This window comes from Scatophagus argus, chromosome 6 (assembly GCF_020382885.2).
Source record: "Scatophagus argus isolate fScaArg1 chromosome 6, fScaArg1.pri, whole genome shotgun sequence".
NCBI classification, from domain to species: domain Eukaryota; kingdom Metazoa; phylum Chordata; class Actinopteri; family Scatophagidae; genus Scatophagus; species Scatophagus argus.
This window is the reverse complement of record NC_058498.1, coordinates 13,976,958-13,997,184: the sequence shown is the minus strand read 5'-3', so window position 1 is coordinate 13,997,184 and position 20,227 is coordinate 13,976,958. Positions and strand designations below refer to the sequence as shown.

At 42.6% G+C, this 20,227-nt stretch overlaps 2 protein-coding genes across 9 annotated transcripts in view; one reads left to right on the top strand and one right to left on the bottom strand.

Annotated features, from left to right (window-relative positions):
• Positions 1-20,227, bottom strand: part of agbl4 (AGBL carboxypeptidase 4) — a 366,309-nt gene that overhangs the window by 250,179 nt on the left and 95,903 nt on the right. For both annotated transcript variants that reach the window (XM_046390770.1, XM_046390771.1), the window contains exon 3: positions 8,198-8,228. The gene's annotated coding sequence lies outside the window, so the exon portion shown is untranslated. The remainder of the gene's footprint in view (positions 1-8,197; positions 8,229-20,227) is intronic.
• The window catches only part of elavl4 (ELAV like neuron-specific RNA binding protein 4), a 79,045-nt gene that overhangs the window by 588 nt on the left and 58,230 nt on the right, over positions 1-20,227 (top strand). For 2 of the 7 annotated variants that reach the window (XM_046390780.1, XM_046390782.1), the window contains exon 1: positions 76-702. The exons of 1 other annotated variant lie outside the window; for it this stretch is intronic. In XM_046390780.1, the coding sequence (XP_046246736.1) occupies positions 655-702 (48 nt within the window). In that variant the 5' untranslated portion in view covers positions 76-654. Of the gene's footprint in view, positions 1-74; positions 703-15,176; positions 15,600-16,624; positions 16,939-20,227 lie in introns of those variants that run through there. 4 more of the 7 variants (XM_046390779.1, XM_046390784.1, XM_046390783.1 and 1 more) reach the window with 4 other exon arrangements.

Here is a 20,227-nt window from a genome sequence, read left to right as displayed (position 1 = left end):
GAGAGAGTGATGCAGAAAGAGATGGAGGGAGAGAGATAGAGCGAGAGAGGGAGGGAGAGCAAAGGAGAGAGCCAGAGGGGGTGATACAGAGAGAGAAAGAGAGAGAGAGAAGAGAGAGAGAGAAAGCAAAAGGGAGGGGAGTTTAAACTAAGTGCTATGTTGTGGGACAGGCTAATCTGCTAGCGAGCAGTGTGAGGATCGGAGCGTATTGTGTGAGCCAGTGTGCGGGGGACAGATAAGGGAGCAAGCCAGCCCGCCAGCCCGACCCACCGACTGCCTGACTGCCTGTTTTAAATGTGCTGACTCTGGGGAGATTTTAAAAAAACAAAAAAAACAAAAAAACCAGCATATTGACTCCTTAGACGTGTGCGGAGACCCTGGGCACAAACGCCACCACTACAGCCACAGCCAGCAGAGGTGCATCAACAAGACAAAATAGAGCGCTGAAAAATCACAACTCCAAAATCTCAAAATTAAAGAGGATTTTTTTTTATCCCCCTCTTTTTTCAATTGTTTCATTTTTTTTCTTTCTTTCTTTTTTGTGGTCCTGGGACTGTCTCCCAACCATAGTCAAGAAAAAGGGGAGCAAAGAAGTGAAGAGAATCTGAAAATAAAAGGACAGAACGACAAAAAAAAAAAGCATCGAATCTGAACATGTTCGAAATAAGCCGAACACTCAACGCCGCTTTGTTGAGCAATGAGGTAAAGAGATCTGGATTTGCTTCTTTCTCCACACCTCGCCTGTGTATGTCTGCTGCCAACCATTCTGTCATGTGTGTTATTGTATGTCCGTGCATGTGCGTGTCTGTACACTTTTGTGTGGTCATAGCCAGAAGACAGAGGGGATGATTGATAACAGCAGCTATTATATTTCCCTGGTACGATAGATGGTATGGAGAAAAAGGGACTGTTACGCTTCTCACACTCTACCTGGGTTGTAATAATAAATGGAGAGCTAGTGCCTAGACTTTATATCCCCCTACTGTAACAAAACCAAGGTAGCTATCAAACCCATCCAACATAGGTTTGCTTGTGAAATTGCCCACCTGGGGCTAAAATTGTATGTGTGCCTTCATGTGCACATACAGTCTGTCTGTAAGTGTGACTGTGTGTATGCCTCTGTGTGTGTGTGTGTGTATGTGTGTATGTGTGTCTGTGTGTGTTCACATATGCATTTGTGTGAGAGCAAAGTGTTCTGTAACCCCCCTCTACCTACTCTTTCTTCATGTGTACCCCTCCCACCTCACCCTCACTCCTGCTTCTGTCCTTTACCATCCTCACCCGTCCTTCCTACCTGCTGTTATCTGTTCTCCTTCCCTTCTCTCACACCCCTTCCTTCTCTCTTTTTTCCTCTCTCTCTCCTCCCCTTTTCTCCTGTATCTGTGTATGAGTGTGTGTGTTCTGTGAGCAGCATCTCAAGATGATGGCGAGGTACGGGCAGCTCTCGGGACTAGCAGCCAGTGGCGTGGGCTCCGTCCCCGAGACGCGCTCGCCGCTATTTCCCAGGGATCTCCCGTCATCGCCAGCCCAGATGGGCTACAGGTCACCCCTGGTAAGAGGATAGACAGACCAATATATCTCCATCTCTTTAATGAACGCAGGCAACCATGATAGCAAGAAAAGAAACAGGGGAAGTACAGAGTGGTAGTTAGTATGTGTGAATCTCTGTGTGTATATTGTGTGTGTGTTTGTGTGTGTGTGTGGACAAGAGCAAAAGAGCAGAAAGAGAGCAAATCAATTGTGGAAATCAGCCTGTATTCCCAATGGATAGTATTAGTAAATATTTACATTGTTATGTTTGTTCAATTACGGACGCCTACTCTGTCTTTAGCCTCTGCCAGTTAGACTGTTATCAAGGGAATTTGAGGTGTTCGTGTGTGTGCATGCATGTGTGAGTGTGTGTTTGTGTGAGTGGTATTTTAAATGTTTGTGGTATTTTGTGAATTCTGTTTGCATCTCCAGTACTTGCGTTTAATGTTCGTATTTACACCTTGACGATGAATTGAGTCTGATAGTAAATTAATAAATAGGCATTAGCAATACACTGACATTTCTACCATTTTGAACTTTATATAACATCCCTGAAGAGAAAAGATTATTTTCTTTGCAGCCTTAGGAGATGTAGTTTACAGTTATGTAAGACGACAGATTTCAAATGAGATTTGATCATAACTATCAATCTAATTCATTTCCAATAAACATCTGACAAGTCACATTAACAGAGGAAGCAGGCACGCTGTAGATAGATGGGATATTTTGCACTGAAGACAACATTACTCTGCCATTTACATAAAAAAGATTACTTCAAGGGGAAGTGAATGAGGGAGAAAAAGGGGCATGAGAAAACCCTGAGCGTTTAGGCAAAAGCGTTGTAAGAAAATCCCTGACTCGCCGCATTAAAGCGACATGAAGCTGTGGGTGTCTAATCCGCTGTGGGCTCTTCATTGGTTCGGCTCCCCTTCAAACTGGCTCAGATCCACACCCCAGAGCCTCCCGGAAGCCTTCATAACCCACTGTCATGCTGCTGACTGTACCCAGGGGTTTTCGTCAACTGTATGCAAATGTACAGAGAGGATAAGCGGTGAAATACGTCCGTTAGGAGTTGGGCTTGAAAAATGTTTTTCAGTTTTTGCTTTGAATTCTAACATGAGTTCAAAGACGCCTGTCCAGTGTTCTGTTGTTATTGTACAGCACACAAAATTACTGTGTTTTCCAGTGCCCATTTAGACTCACAGCAGTGTTATCTGCTGTTTGCATAAAGCTGCTGGACCGTAAATTATTTGTTGAAAGTAGTGGAACTAATTAGCTGAAATTATTATATAAATATGATTGACGTGTTAACATATTTTGATTCATCTTATCAGGATCTTATTAGATGAAAAAGGGGAATATGAACTAATTACTTAACCAGCTTGATGGCCAGACGACTAGTTGCAAATTACATCATAATTCAGAAAAAACGAAAGAGCGGAGACAAAATGAATTCAAAATATTATTATTAATAACTGAGTGACCATAAGGTCCCCATCATACAGTACGGTTAAATTTATGATATTGTGTTTCGGTAATAGTTTATTGTTGGGCATTTTGCCATTAATGTGATAATGGTGATGAAGCATATTTTTGTTTGTGTGTGTGTGTGTGTGTGTGTGTGTGTGTGTGTGTGTGTGAGAGAGAGAGAGAGAGAGAGAGTGCGTTTGTAAAAGCGCACATGCGTGTACATGCTTTTGAAAAACTGCCCGTGTGCGCATATGTGTGCATGTGCATGATTACCATGGTTTAAAAAAAAAAAAAAAAGCATCGTTATTGTGATTAATGGTGCCTTCATTAAGCACAGCAAGATCATTTGCATACATTAGATAAATGTGCTGGAAGATTCTGGTTGCTTTGGCGTGTAAAGCTTCAAAAGCAGCGTCTCATTTTTAATGTACGGTGATATCAAACAGAAATACAGTTTCATAACCGCAGCTATATATCGCTCCAAATATAGAAAATGGAGAAATTTATTGTTTTAGAAAGCGTATGGTTAGTTTATTTATTAATCACTGTGTTATATATTATTACCATTCAATCTAAGACACTACATCCATTCCATTACAAATAATACGAATACATGGCTAAATGGTTTTGTCCTCCAACATACTTTATGCCTGCATCGAAGTTTACCATTACTTCCTCTGACAATACAATGTGTGCAGTTTGCTTAGGGCATTTGGGTGTGTGTGGTGCTACTTGTCTTGTCTCTGTGTGTCTGTCTGTGTGCGTGTCATGTTCTCAGTCGTGCATCTTTATTAAGTCTGTTGGACAGAGATTTTAAAAGAGCATTCCAAGAATTAAATTTTGAGCCCATCAGAACCCTGGCACACGGAGGAGAGATTCAGCGTGCGATTAATGAAATTTAGACTGATACTCCTCTGTTCAAAACGAGCATCCGCAATGTCATTTTACAGCATTACAATGACCAACCTCATCCATGTCACCTTAAACAAAGCGACTCAAAGAAAAAAAAAAAGAAGAAAAAAAAAATCAGCAAAAACTGAATTGCAAATGATTCCGTATTTCAGTCACTGAGATCTAATTTTCAAAAGCCCACATCTAAAAACCTGCAGTGCGCTGTGCTTCAGAGCTGAATGCTGTTAATTTGTAGAAAGCTCCACTGATTACCGACTGCAGGCAGCTGCCGTTCTCTATGTGACACAGGCTTTGTTTGACAACTCCAATCTTTTTTGTTTCAACATTAAAAAAGAGGGTTGCATTTCACACCTGCCTGAAAAGGTTTGTCATCAGCACAACTACAAACAGGCAGAGGAGGAAGAAGCAGAGAAGGGCTACATGGCACAAAAGCTGGCAAACATGTGTAGCTACAGTACATTAGCGGCCAGGAGATAGTTAGAGGTCATCTCTATTTCATAACAATGATTAGCTCCTTCCATCTGCCGCTTGCTGCACTTCCCCTTTCCTCGATTGCAGTGTTCTCTATATCCAGGAAATTAGTTTATTTATGCGCCACAACCCTGCTGCATGACTCCACAGAGGGAAAAAGATGCTCATAGTCAGAGAAACAGAGAGATGGAGATATGTGCAAAACACAGCATCAACAGATACAATCACAGCTCAGGTACAGTGGTGGTTGATTAATGCGGGACTGACAAAAACCAAATATGGTTGTTGCATTAGTGATCTGCCAAAATGATAAAAGTGCAAACCGGACCATGACCAAAATATATCCTTTATATCATTTTTTCCTTTTCCATGTTAACTGCGATTAAGGCGCAACAAAAAAGTGGAGGTTTGTGCTTTCTTCAATAAAGCTGTTAGCTAAAGGGTCGTAGAAAGAAAGACATGCTGGTCAGCCATATCATCCCTATAGCATAATATCTGGAGCTGGCTATGACCGCAGCGTGTCATAGAATTTACATCCAACATCATATGAACACAGACTGTGCAGCTGTGTGTGTGTGTGTGTTCATCATGTTTGCTCTTGATATGAGCACATGTGGTGTGTCAGTTAGGGGGAACACAGAGAGGCTGAGAGACACTGTGAAGGGGGCCTAAAGGGTTCAGATTTGTTGGAAGAGCTGTGTGTGTGTGTGTGTGTGTGTGTGTGTGTGTGTGTGTGTGTGTGTGTGTGTGTGTGTGTGTGTGTGTGTGTGTGCTGGCCACCAGTGCTGCAGGGAGGGCCTAGAGATCAGCAGCTGAGCCTGTGTCCCGCTGGGAGCCATCACTGCAGAATGGAGCAGGTGTCTGCAGGCTCACACACACACACACACACACACACACACACACACACACACACAGTCAAGCTAAGTGAACCCTCTCTCTTTCTCCTCACTGTCTCCGTCTCTCTATGACTTTTTTTTTTTTTTTTTTGCCAACCCCGTCAATTTAGCACGTCCGCGGGGTGCCTTTTCATGTGTATTTCATCACAATTGACCATGTTTTTGATCATTACCTATTTTTCATACCCATCAGCTCTGTAGACAAGACCTAAAAAAAGGCTGAAGATGACAATAGTCTAACCCCAGAACAGGCTGCTACAGCAACACAAACGCCCACGCCCAAGCAAAGGTCACCTTTCTGTGTTCAGGTACTTTGGCCTGGAAGTAATGACCTGTAATTTCACCGATATAATGGCAGTGGCAGGGCCCGGGCTTTCTGAGTAGAGTCTATGCACTGCTGAATGTGTCTCATAACAAACTGTTCATGTCACTTCAACAAACACTGAGCAATTATTGTGGATGTGGGCGAAGAGCACAACCCATAATCCAAATATAAACAAAAGGGTCACCCCCACCACCAAAAACCAAAGGAGAAGATTTGAACGTGCTATTATTCCCACACTGACTGACAGGTCTTTGAATACACGGATTAGCATAAGTAAATCTAAGCTATTCATGTGTCATGATAATGATAAACTAAATGCAGCAATAAAACAGGCGGATGTTTTTAATTATGATCTGGTAAGAAATAAACAAACTGCAGGTTTCTTTGAAAGTCAGTCTCCAGTGATATATGGAAAAAAAATTATAATAATATTTATGCACTAAAAAATACAGACAAGGGCCTTGAGATAATAAAACATGGAAGAATAGGAAACACAATCATGTAAATATGAGCCATAATGCAAAAGCATGCACATATAACACAGTTTATGTAGTAGTGGCTTTTATATCCATTGTGGGCCTGTGAATACGTCTGGGGATTTACCTCAAGTCAGTGGCTACATTTGTACAGTTTGATAGGTTGAATAAACAAAATAATCTCACTTCCTGCTGTTCATTTTTCTTCTTTAATTCAAAAAATCCCAGGGCTGCTCTTTTGCTTGGTGGAGGAAAGCATTTAATTTCAGAGACAAATTTGTTGCCTCTCTTGGACAATGTTTTCACATCCAGTTGCAGTTATTTCATTCGGCTTAAGAGGATAAATAGAAAGAGAATAATGAAACAGACAAGGCTGCAGAGAAAGTGGTATTGTGTTTTCAGATTGGGTGAATTGTTCGTATTTTGTTATTTGCAAACAAACATTAACGACTGCTGTAGAAAAACAGAAAAATACCTCAGCTACGGTTTGACAGTGAAGTCAAAATCTGAGATTTTCGGCTAAACCTAATGTCATTTTAGGTTGGCACAACGTTCCCTTTAAAGTGCAGCCTGAGGTGTGCATTGGATCGTGCAGATTTACTGAATTAATTATAAAACTGACAGTGATAACCAATTGTATAGTAGATCTGTCGGCCTTATAAACTTTGACAAAGGAGGTATTAGCTGGTGCAAAGCCCTCACTGACCTGTCTGTGTCTGTGATAATCTCACCCACAGCTCAGTCGTCTCCTTCATAATAGATACAAATGCAAACAAAATCTTATGACAAAAAGAGCATTAAATTATCTCTTTTCAAAAATGACATTTATAGATTATACCCTTTGTAGATCCCAATTTGAGATATCATCTGGAACAGACACCCATTTTGTAGGTAAGGGCTCCTGACCAGACAGTATCTGGCAGTCATTTTAAGAGCAGTGATGTGAGGAAATGTGCTTTATTGTTGACAGCTCAGCGCCTGTTGATGCTGAGCTGACAAACGCTGCCGATACTTGAGTGATTGTCTGCGTCTGGGATCCTGGCATGTTGATGAACGACACTATTTTTTTTTGTCTTCTCAGAATTGATAGTTTCAATGCCAATGCTTTTGTATTGATTCACTAATTGCCGGGGATGAGGCAAAGTATCTGCTGTCACCATGAATAAATGATGCATGGCTGACCTGTGCATTAGTGCTGGGGAGGAGTGACCATTCAAGTTACAGCTGATAGCTATTAGTTGTGGCCTGTTTATATTCTAAGTGCAGATAATGAAGTAGTTTTCAATCTGTGATAGATTATTTCAGATTGATTGGCTTTAAATACGGAGTGTGTTCATGAAGGGAAAGCTTTATTAAGATAAGGTTCTGGCAACTGATGAAAATAAAACCGGTATTACTTACTGTTAAGGGAAGGCTAACAGTATGTGGTGGGGGATGCAACAGCAGCATCATCATTACTGCTAACCCTTTACTCCCTTTAATAATAAATGTATTCTCACAGCAGCATTCAGGTTTAAATGGTTGGAGTCTGTCTTGAGCTGTACATTAGTGAGTGTAAAGTGCTCTAATTTAAAGGAATAAGTACATATTTTTTGAAGAACTTAACCTCTGTAAGAAAAACATTGTCATTTGCTTCTTAATGTAATTGCATTTATCATTATAAATAGCGTATTTACACAGAACATGACTTATACTTACTATACACAATGTTTTGTTATAAGTGGAAAATGATTTCTAGAGTTGTTGCTAAAGAATGTCTTCTTTGACTAAACGTTTCAACAACACAAAAGCATCTAAGCATGTAGGCATTTCAAGTGAAACCCGGTGGAGATTTTCTTGTTGTGCATTGCCCACTTGCTTTTCTTCAGGCATGAGAAAGGGCGGTTAAGCATGAAGTGACATTTGGAGAGCTGGATTTGTGCAGCTTGGGCATGTTTTGGTCCACAGTACCGTAGGCCAGCCCTGTGAAAGACTCTGGATGTGTTTCATTTCGAAAAGGTTATTCCTCATCAAAAGCCTGTAGAACAGCTATTAAGGGAGATCTGATAGCGTGGGGTTTTGATGAGGTTTTAAACATCATTATAGGCAGGTAGGCAGGTGGTGTTTCATGGACTCACTTATTTCCACCTGAGGTCTGAGTAGGAGATTCTGTAAAAAGGAGAAAAACAGGACTCATTTCTGCAGGGAGATACATGACTAAAATGAATAATGGAAATAAAAAGGTCTGAAAGTGAGCAGCAGTCTAAAGAATCTCAAGTGGGAAGCTCTGTGTGCTTTGTGTTACTGTAGTGTGTGTGTGTGTGTGTATGAGGGGGGGTAGGGGGGTTGTGATTAAAGCTTCCACCAGATGGACCACAGCAGTCGCCCTGTGAGCATGGATGTACCCCGACCGGGATCAAACGCAAAAAGGGCTGCCGTGCCCACAGCCCCAAAGCCCACCACTATACCCCACGATCCACTGGCCCACCACACTGCAGAATGGCCACTGCTTCTTTTCACACATACAGTCATCTGGTTTATAGTAGAAGATATGAAAACAATTGAAAATTCATTTCTGAAACTCCGAAAAGATTCCAAACACAACAGTTACATTACATTTATGTTACATCGATGACAGTTAAGAACAAGACTAAACTTCATGACGAGTGTGTGAGCTGCTGGCCTGCTGAAGTTGAATGTCACCCCAAGCTGTGGACCACTCTGTTGTCCAAATGGATACTAATCCACCAGAGTCCTGTTGAGAATACACTCTCATTGCCAGAACACATGCCAGACTCAACAGCCAATGCATAGCTAAGCCTCTCTGGGCACCTCCACAAACCTCTCATTTGTGTTAGGCTACAGCCTCAAAGACCCACCATTACCTCTGCTATGCAAAAAAAAAACAAAAAAAAAAAAAAAACATCATTGTGTTTGCTTACTAGAAAGCAGTGAAATAAGCGAATATGTTCTGATTAACACCTTAAATTTCTTCATTTTAAGGTGTGATTTGAATGTGCTTTGTTGAGTGACAAAATGCTAATTAATAAAAACAGGAAATGCAGTTGTCTAAGTTTCATTTTCAGTTAAATCTACAAAAGCGTGTCTGTGGAGTTTACATAGCTATTGAACAAGCAGTTCAATCCCTGTTCTGCAGATAGAGACAGAGCTTTCAGCCTGAGCTTTCAGACAGCCCCCTGTCACATCCCTGCAGTCTGCAAAGCTGCAGCCATACCAAACAGCTTTGAGTTAAAGTGGAAGAAAGTGGCTGTGACAAATGCACCACAGCCTTGTTCCCGGGATCAGCATGAAGAATTCATTTCTGATCTGAGGAGTTTCTACCAGGGAGTGACACAGGCAGGGGTTAAGCCGACTGTGTATCATGCCCACTGACGTGCACAGAGTGTAGGAGGAAGGTTTCAACTAGAGTAGTTAAATTTGATCAATATACATGTATTTAATATAGTGTCTACTTAAGTACCATGTGCCCTCTGGGGGATCCACTTTCCCTAAATGCCCCCGTGAATTCACACATTTCTTTAGACTGGCAAGGTCAAGAAGGATTTAGTTTTTAGGTTATTTTTAAAAAAAGAAAAAGATTTTCAAAAGACATACATCAGATTTTTATTCAGTCAACAACAGGAACATTGAACTCAAAGTACTGAGCTGTAACCCAATAGCTTCTCTGTAACGCTGGATTATCAGTCATAATCTCAACACGTTTTCACCCCTTTTATAGTTCATTTGTCTGCAGGGATGTCTCAAAATGTGTGAATGAATATCCATGGCTTCGAAACAATGAGCAAATTATTAGACATTGTTGCCAAATTTGAGCAATGATATCTTTAATCATAAAATGATTTAGAAAAGCAGTGTCGCTATAAACCCAAAGGACATATTTTCAGGGTCAGGATGTGAGTTAAGATGTGAGAGATATGCTTGATGCCCTTCTTTGTTACAGCAAGTTAGAGAATTTTATCATTGTAGGCTATGTTTTGTGCTCTCTAAATGCCTTCCTGGGCTCTGTGTCAGCAAGTCTTTGACCTGGCGAATTGGGACTTTTCTTCTCATCTGCAATCATTTAGTATTTCAGCGACTGGCTTGTGAACTTTGCTATCCTCCCAAGATAATTTAACATCATTTGTTTTAAATAAGGCGCTGTTGTGGTGATTCTTCTCCTCCCGTTTAAGGACATCAGTTTCCTCTTTGAAGAGGCTTTTGTGGCAGAGCTACTCCCAACTGCTCCCCTCAATTACTAAATTGTCAGAGCACTGTGGCACAGAGGGCCCTGCTTTTGAGGACAAAGAATAGAGGTGATTTGATTGAACGCACAACAGCGATGCAGGTGCACTGTCTGTCTCTGACCATGAAATGACCAAAAATCAGTATCCATGCCGTGTGCCTCATTGATTTATGAAAACAAAGCCCCTGGCCTTAACTCTGAGCGCAAACAACAAAAGTCAACTGAATCCAAACTGCCCATTGTTGTCCGGATACAGCCGCATTGTGTTAATAACTGTCTGGTGTCTGGTGATGCTGAGCTTGTCGCTGGGCAGGGAGAGAGTCAAGTTTAAGGCTGTGATTCTCATTTGTTGATTGTTACTGGCAGAGAGAGGACACCTGCCAGGAAAGAGGCGATCATCAGTCCGAGATGCTACTGCTGCCAGAACTTCAATAGAGTAAATCTGTCCTTCAAGGGCAAATCAAAAGGAGCATAAGTAAGCTGCAGCATAACAAGGAGTGTGTTCTGGGCTATTAAATGTATTAGGCCGTTTTACTGCATAGGCTCATCGTCAAATTTGTTGTTGCCAGACGGTGTAAGAGCGGTAATTCAGTTTCAGACTGTGTTATCTGTCTTACGTCCTTGGCTGCATTAATTTGCTCTGAACCCGACTAGCAATAGCTTCAGATCACAGTTCCTAAAAAAAACACAAGGTTTTCTTCTCTTGTTAATAATCAAGTATTTTCTTCCAGCACTTTGAGGTAACACCTCGGCTGGCATCTTCACTTCTCCTCCTTTAAATAGAAGTCTTATTATGCAGAGTGAAACATAAGACAGGTGTTGAGAAACTGCATCTTGACAGTTAACAAGACTCAAATGGAGAGCACCCACAATTATCACTGTCTGCGCGCTGCATATTCAAACCTGCTATGCTGCGTACGCTAGCTGCTCTTTCACACTTGTTATTAGAATACTATACGTTGGCTGCTACCAGAATTTATTGTGTATGACCAGTACTGTGCCACCAGTATATTTATTCTTTCACACTGGGAGATTCAACCAGAAACAAGCATTTTTTCCATCCTTCAGGGTGTGGCAGAGATATAGTACTCGGGACTTTGCGCATGAGGACCAGAATGAGTAAGAGAGAGTGAAAGGGACAACATCAGCCTGCAGTTAATCCATTAAGGTCTGTGACGAGGAGGGGTTTAGAGTGGAGACGCAGGGCAGAATGGAGGGCAGGAGGAGTTCATGACAATTAGCCAGTTCTCTGCTTTCCAAATTAGCAGGCTGGAAACACAAGCTGAAACGCACTTCTGGGGGTCCAACAGTTCTACAGCGGTCACAGTGTCAGACTGTGACGCACTTCATGAACCAAAATGTTGCATGTTTTTGTCTAGATACGTATGCCTGTGAGTGGAAGTGCTTGTGTGTGTGTGTGTGTGTGTGTGTGTGTGCGAGCAGTTTGCCCATCAGTGTTTGTATTTATGGACCTGAGCCAGAGCCAATCAGTGAGATGGGGTTTTCGCATTGCTGACAGTATGGCTGGCCTTCTTGGGTTAAAGCCACCAAAGCTCTTTAACTTTCAAAACTTTACAAGAGGAAAGAAACATCATTTACCTCCTCAAAAACTATTTAGCATCAGTCATCATCTAAAAGGCCAAATAATGCATCCTATCGACGTGCTCTGACAAGTTTGCGTGCGTGCATATCCAAACTGGGAATGTCATTAAGGAGGAAGTGTCTTTTTTTTTCACTCGTTGCTCTTAATTACTTCTTTGACATTTTTACATTTAACAGTGCTGTGCTGCATTTTATTCACAGACAGACACAGAGTGGGGAAGAGCCACAATCCAGACTGCAAAGTATCTCAGCATGACTGCTCTTGATAGAATATCTCAACCACTCCCTCCATCTGTCCATACACAATATCATAATGCACAGTGTGTACTCTTAACTAGGACATGGCAGTAACATGGTTGCATCTTTGGTTTGTGTCTGTATATCGTAACTACACACACAGACACCCGCGCTCCATAACACAACACACTGCAAAGAGCAGATTGTGTTTATAGCTAATTTACTGAGTAGTGGCAGTCACTTTCATTGCTTTATAAAACCATGGTCCTGTAGAGCAATTTAGCGAAATGACACGCCGAGCAAAGTAAACTGTGAGAGACTGTTTTCACTTTCAAATCATATTCTCATTTAGAGAAAAGGTTATTCGGATCATATTACAGAGGGACAAAACAACCTCACAACGCTGTCCTTTATGAAATAAGAAAATGATCACCATCTATTCCCACCCCATGTTTTACTGCCTCTGCACAGCAACAGTTAAGCGCTGATTGCATACAAAGACAAAAAAAAACTGAAGTGATTCAGCCGTTGCCATGATCTGACTTTCCATTCTTGACAAAAGGGAATTAACAAGCAACAATAAAAACATGGTTGGGAGGAAAATATTAGAAGCAGTGAGGTGGAGGTGTGTTTTGTTTTTTTGTTGGTTTTTTTTGTTTTGTTTTTTTTTTCACTGGGTCCAGCTCAAAGCTTTTATTAAATTCAAAGGTCAGAGCAGGAGGATAAAAGATGGACAGGAAACTGTGGGTTTGTTGTCTGTACTATTCAGCTGCAAATTCTGCCTCTTTCTTCTCTTTGGCAGAAAAGATATGGAGGCACATAGAGGAAAACAGACAAAGATGCACTTCTATTTTAATCCATTTTCTTTGTGTTTCATTCTACGTTACTCTCCCTCTCTTGTGTTATATACAGTTAATCAGTACAAATCTCCAGACTTGGAGTGCTAGCATATTCTATTCTATCTGAAACAACAGAGAGCTTGTTCAGCCCATTCATCGTCCCCTGTGTGTGTGTGTGTGTGTGTGTGTGTGTGTGCGTGCATGCATGCATGTATTGGTCAAGCTTAATTGAAGGCGTGGTGAGGATTCTCATTAGTATGTCAGGCACATGGTTCCGCTAGGCTAACCAGCTAGCTGTAGCTAACCAGACAGGTGGAGAGGTCAGGGGTGGAGTGGAGACACTGGGGAGCTTCGGTTCACTGCTCCCGTTTTGTCTGCCTGAACTGGCCCTATCATCCCTACCACTTTGTCTTCTTTTTGTTTTTCCCCTAATATGTGAATATTTTTCACATTTGTGGGTTTATAGAGGGGGTGGGGTGAGTTACAGAAGGCACCATTTACAAGCGTAAAGCTTTTTGGGTTTTACAAGTATAACTTACCAGTCAGACCTCATCTAACAAGTAATTCCATTATTGTTTAGCATTTTTTTCATGATTATTATTTGATTAATCATTCACAAGAGCTTAACTTGCCTTCCTTTAATTGTTTTGTCTGAGCAAAGATCAAAAACCCAGAGAAAAACTTCTACTCTTAACATTTGAGAAGCTTGAACCACAGAATGATTGGAATTTTTTTGATTGATAGCTGACTTAAACAATGAATAATCAAAATTACTAGAGCAACTTTGTTGACTGATTAGTCAGCAATTAACCAATTGTCAATTGCTAATTGTTTCAGCTGTTCTTGTTACATTTGTGTGTCTACAGAACATGAACCAACCAACCGACCCTATTTTTAATAAAACATGCAAACCAAAAATTTTAATCATCAATTTCATATCTATTGGCTTTCACACTATTACACATATTACATAAAACCTTTTACTTGCAAATGAACTTTCTAAATAACGTGCAGTCTTGCATCAGGTCAAGTCGTGAGGTGGTTGGAGCAGAGAAGTGTCTGAGTTTACTGAATGTCTGCTAGTTTCATTCGCTCTGCAGGTCTCGCACAGCTGAATGCTAACTGAAACAAACCTGCATGTGAATAACATTTGCCTCCTTTTGCTGTGTTTAACACAAAGGAAACGGTATGATCATGTGACGGGAATCTGGAGATGTTTTGATCTCTTGTCAGTCAGCACGAAGATAAATAAGAGGTGTAAAAGCTTTTGTTTAAAAGTCAGTTACCCGAGGCTACATGTTTATATCTGCGGCATGCGGCGTTTGAATCTGTGAGATGTGTGTGTACATATGTGCATATCTTGTGTGTATATGCATCCATGCACATGAATATGCCTACATGTGCTTATTGGGTTTTGTGCAGACCGGCATATGTTTCGGGATGTGCACTCTTAATGTGTGCATGGGTGTGTCTGTGTGTAAATGTATAGATATGAAAGTGCAGTCAAGTGGCCCTGTTTGCCAGGTACCTGTGTTAAAGGAAGCAAGAGCTCCCTCTTCTTGTCTGCCAGGGATAGGGGCCAGCTGGACGAAATTTACCTGAGGCAGCTTTGCTCCTGGGCATAGAGAATTAGCCTTTTATAAATATTTATTATCTCTAAGCTGTGGTGACAATTATAATGTAACAGGAAAGTAGTATAGTAAGTAATATCTCTAATTTGGTAGTGGCATTTGATTAAATTGTCTGATGACTTGACACAGAACAGACAGTTTTTTGTCCTATGGTGCATAGCCTACCACAGTTAACAAAACTGTAGGAGGAACAACTGCTGGTAAAAAGAGCGTTATTTGGCGGTGTGAGAGTCACCAACTCTTACATCGTGTTTTGTTGTTGCTGTGCTGCCGTTTTTTCAGTAGAGAAGAAGAGGTCCATACGTGGCCTAACACTGCACAAACAGAGGCAGATAGTCTGTTTTCTATACGATACATAAACGTTACATTGGCGTCCAAGCATATATGAGCTAAAGCGCATGCTGCTGGTTGTATGAAGAATTATTTACAGCCAGGTGAGGGATCGGTTTGTGCAGTCACGAACACAAAGTCACCTCAACAGCTCCGCTTGATGCTTGCCGGCTCCACACGTCGTGGACCAGGAGAGCCTGCCTCCTTTACTCGCATCCGCTAGCGCGCCGCCCCGTCGGCACCTTCCCAGCCAATAGGAGACCGCGCGCGAGGTAACTGGACATGCCATAAAAGGCTTTTTGAGGAAAGGTATACGGTTGTTTTCTACGAATCTCTTCCTTAGAGTGGATTCTGTTTTCTCTCCAGCGTTGTTTGGTCTCAGTTGTTTTTGGTTGTTTCTACCGAGCGAGAGTGTGTCTTTTTCTCTCTCGCGCGCGCGGGACAAGCCTGCCGGTCGTCCACACCCACGGCTTCACTCTGTTTAGTTTTTGGCTCCGTGAGACTCACTACACCAGCACGCCGGTTCATTCATCTTATCCAGCACGCTGCCGCTACTCCATCCGATTCTCCTCGCTGACTTCACCGGCTTTTACAGTTTGTCTACCGAGACCGCCGTTACCGTCTCTTACACCTACAGCCTGACACAAGAATGGTCATGGTGAGTACGCGTCGTAGGGGACACGGTTTTGTCCATCTGTGGGCCCTGTTTGTTTCTTTATTGCGCCTACATTCTGCAAACAGCTGGACTTCGTTTTATTAACCATACAGCGTGTCGCAGCAGGCAGACAGGTAGAAGCTTAGCAATTTGTTTTGCCTACAGCACACACAGCCGCTCTCACAGTTTTGGATTTACAAACAGATGGATCATTCAAAAAGGGTTAACTATATCGGCAATACCTGTGCGGACAGGTGTGCGCGGACTGCCCAAGCGTTTTGGGTGCCTGACTCTTTTCTCATATTAGATTTAAAACTCAGCAAATGTAGTATGATTTATTGATACAGTAGATACTTTTGCTTTTCGTCAAATTCAGCGTAGTAGTAGTAGTATTTGTAATATTTAGAGAGAAACAAAGTTGAAAATTTACAGCTCCTGAGGGGGCCCACATCTTTATTTTGTCAGACAAACGCGGCAGTCAGTGCTTTCTGTGTGTGTGAAAGAGCGTCTGTTTTGCCTGTGAGAGAAAGAGACGCGCGGAGTACGAGAGAATGAGATGGTCTGTACACACAGTCATGTAAACGTACGGGGGGATTTTAACATGCACCCAGTAATAGCTCATTTATATACACAGTGCTGCGCAGGCATCCTATTACCATAGAGCCCGAGGCTGCAATCACTCTCCTAGAGCTGTGCTCCGCGCTGCTCTGCCCGGCTCACTCAAGCACAGACCTCAGCAGCGATTGATTGCTTTGCTGGGATTCAGAGAGCCTTTTCTCTGCCAAACCAGGCTGAGGCTGGCGTGTGCCGACGAGGGCTCAGAGCCAGCCAGAGAGCGAAGGTGTTAACACTGAGGGAGGAGGGGGTGAGGCCAAGGCCTGACAGGCAAGCCAAGAACCCAATCACAGACTAGAAAGGAGAGGCGGCTTGAGGGGGGGGGAGGCGGTGGGCGGGCTCTGACCTTCCAGCTGAGCAGAAGACTGGGCGGGTGGCTGTGGGGATGGAGGGAGGGCGGTGGGAGGGAGGGAGGCTTGCTGCAGCCCCGCACTCTCATCCAGCCTCACCATTCTCCTCTCAGCATCTGTGGAAGAAGGCGATGCTTGCTCCGTACCGCTCACGTATGCCGCTCTCTGCTCGCCGCTAAGACACAGGAAGCGAGGCAGAGTGAGAAGGAGAGAGAAATTAGGGAGACAGTGTCAGAGGAAGATAAGACAGGAAGACAGTAAGAGAAAGTAGGGGATTTTCTTTGCTGAGGCGTTGCTGTAGCTGTTGTGTGAGGAGAGAGAAAGAGCGTGAGACAACGGCCGGCGTCTCCCAAATGGAGTGGAATGGGTTTAAGATGGTAAGGAAGAAGGCTACAGACAGCCTGCCACTACACTCCACTATACATTGTTAACCATTCGTTCATTTTGGGCCGCCTACAGGAGTAGGGGTTGGGCAGGTTGTAGATGTACTATCACCCACAATCAGTATGCATGCACTAAGCACAGGCAATGCAGCAATACTATTGAAGTATTTGTTGTGCAGAATGTGAAGTTCCTTCATACAGGGAAGAAGGATAGAGCGAGGTGGGGGGCGGGGGTTAGGCTGGTAGGCAGGATGAGAAACGGAGGGAGACAGATGGAGAGACGGAGCCAGATATCATGCTAATAGAGGTAAGGAAGGATGGGGAGAGGAGCGGAGGGAGGGAAGGGTTAAAACGGGGGAACAGCACCCATTTTATGCTGAAGCCAGGGCTGTAGGTGTCCCCCCCCCCTGCCTTTGCACCACTCTGAAATATTTACCTGCGTATAGTACTGCAGCACAGCTGGAATGCACATTGTTGAGGTTGAATGTACTGTGAGATGCTCGGGAAACTGGACTTTTGTGGATTTTATATTTATGTATGCAAAGTCGTCATTGTTAATTATATGAGTAGACATGTCATCCGTCAAGCTGCCTGTGTACACAGTGCAAGTTTGTGCTGTCCATGTGTTGTGCCAGAGCTGGAGAAAGATGGAGTAGGTGTGTTGGAGTTACACGCATGCCTGGATTACAGTTGATTGTAATGCTGTGCATTCTCTAAGTTTCAGACCTTATGAGTGTGTGTGAATATGCCTGTGTATTCTCAGCGTGTTTGGCTGTGTGTATGGGTGTTGGTACGAGATAAATTATACAAGTCGCCTGCTTTGCTCAGCTTACTGAGACTCACTTTAAATTTGCATCCATTTATCCATTCAACCATCACATCCAAGCGACGGGGTGATAGGTTGACTATCAAAACTAGCGGCCAGATTTTTTCCTCCTGTTGTTTTCGTCCGTTATATAAAACAGAGTTTTATTTCATTGCCGTTACTGCGTCACCATTACAACTACAGAGTCAGAACCATTATTTTGTATCCGTCTGTTTTTTAAATGGTTCTCTTACCATCCACAAAGTGGACTGACTCACTTTTGTATTTGCATGAAGAACAGTGGAAGCATTATTCATTTGCCGGCAAGTAAATGTTTGATTGTTTGCGCACTGACTTCTTTCCATTGGACGCAATGAAAATGCGTATTGAAATGAAGGCGACTCCCTTGTTTGGTCACTCGGCTAGTGACGCTAGCTGGTATGCTGTCTCCCTAGCAGCCTAGTGTGCGTGCACAGATTGAGGGGCCTAGCAGGAACACATGGCTGACAAGGTTAAAAGATGGGTGTTAACGCGGGGAAAAGTGTATATTGTTCACACTGTACACACAGATAGGGCTAGTATCATTATGTACGGCGGTTGAAAGAAAAGGACATCAAAGGAGACTGAAAAGGAACTCTGAGAGAAGGAGTGAAAAAGTCGAATGCTCATCAGTATTGGAGGTATTAGATATGAGTGTACACCATGAAGCCTCCTGATGGGAACCAGTGGGGGACCTGGGCTGAAGACAGGCCATCATTTGATGCACATACGCACACTCACTCGCAGGTACACACAAACACACAGCGGTTCCATTACCCTCAGGCAGAACACCAGGAGCTCCAAGGTTACACATCAATGCTAATAGGGTGGGGTGTGTGAGGAATTTATTAGCTACAGCGCACCGACCGAGTGTGTGCTTAGTGATTTTAATGTAACTGAAGATCAGAGAATCATAAGATAAGGGCAGCTGCATGGACACGTAGTCCTGGGTTGATTACAGGTTTGTGGAACAATGAAGGTGATTCACAGACATCAAGTAAGAAATGAGGACTGATGAGCTAACAAATAACGACGAAAGTACAAGTGACAGGACAATAATACTTCATCACTTAAATTATACGATAGCCTGCGCAGTGTTTTGTATGTCTGTGTTATCACTTCTGTGCGTGTGTTTGTGTGCGAGCGTGAGGGGCGACTGACGTGTGTCCAGATGCAGAGTGACATGGTTAACCAGAGCCTGATTAAACACCAAGCAAATACACAGAGAGAGCGAGAGAGGGAGAAGCGGCTCAGACATCACAACTATTGCCTCTTAATCTTCTTTCCTGCATGATCAAACATTAGCTCTCCGGGGTTAACTGTAGGTGGGCGTGTCACATCATACATGTAGATAAACAGACCTCGAATTGTTTTGCTTGGTGCCAGTAGAAATAACGGCTGGAGGAATTTAACCATAACTTGGCACTAAGTGCAGAAGATATTTGACGTTTCTGATTATCCACAGTGTTGAATATCAAAAACAAACATGTTAAAATGTTATCATAATGAGGATAGAAACAGTTTGTTTTCTTCTCATTTCTAACTTTTTCCAATTTTTAGAACATTAAGCTGCTGTAAAATAAATTGCTGAAAAAACTAGATCATCCCTTGACCCTTTGAGACCTCTTGTGATAAAACTAACAGCTAACAAACTGAAGGAGACCTCCTGGACTAGTGCTCTGAGATATTCAACACAGAATAACAAAATCTGAGCATCCTGTTTTTACTCCTTTTAAGCTGCTCTCATGGGCACAGTGTGCTTATTTGCTTGAAGAAAGTGTTTTCAAAATGGCGTATGGCTAATTTGATAGTTTGCGACTGTTTTACTGAACAGCAGAAATACATACATTATGGTGAGATTGAATAATGCATGCTGCAGGTTTGACTCGCTCTTTGTGGCTGGTTGTGGATTGCTTCTCCGCATTTAGTGTAATAATGTCATAAAGTGACTGCTATGAAACAGACTTTGTAGAGGGGCTAAGCAGAGGACCATTAGCAGTCTTATAGTTTGTGTTTTGTGAATGTGGTTATGGTTGTGCTGTTGTTTTATCGCATCCACAGTAATTAACTACAAAGTGCTTTACTGTCAAATGGTCACACAGTGCGTTTGTGTTCACGTGTTCGTATAGTTCACGTATGTCGTTGCTTATTAATAAGAAGGCATGTACATCTACAGGAAATGGCTGGTGTGTGTGCATGGGTGTGACATCTGTCCCCTCTTTAGCTGTAGGTAAAAGGCCAGCAGCAGTCAGGCACGAAAGGATCAGTCGCAGCTGAGACACGGCGAAGTTAGCTGTAATTACATGTTTACTGTATTAACTTTGACCCTGGGTTGTAATGAGGTTTGGAGTTGGGTGCTTTAGAGAGAGGTGTTAGTGATGTGTTAGCCAGAGGTATCAAAGACATTCGAGTTGGGTTACATTTGTTTGGCACCCCAGG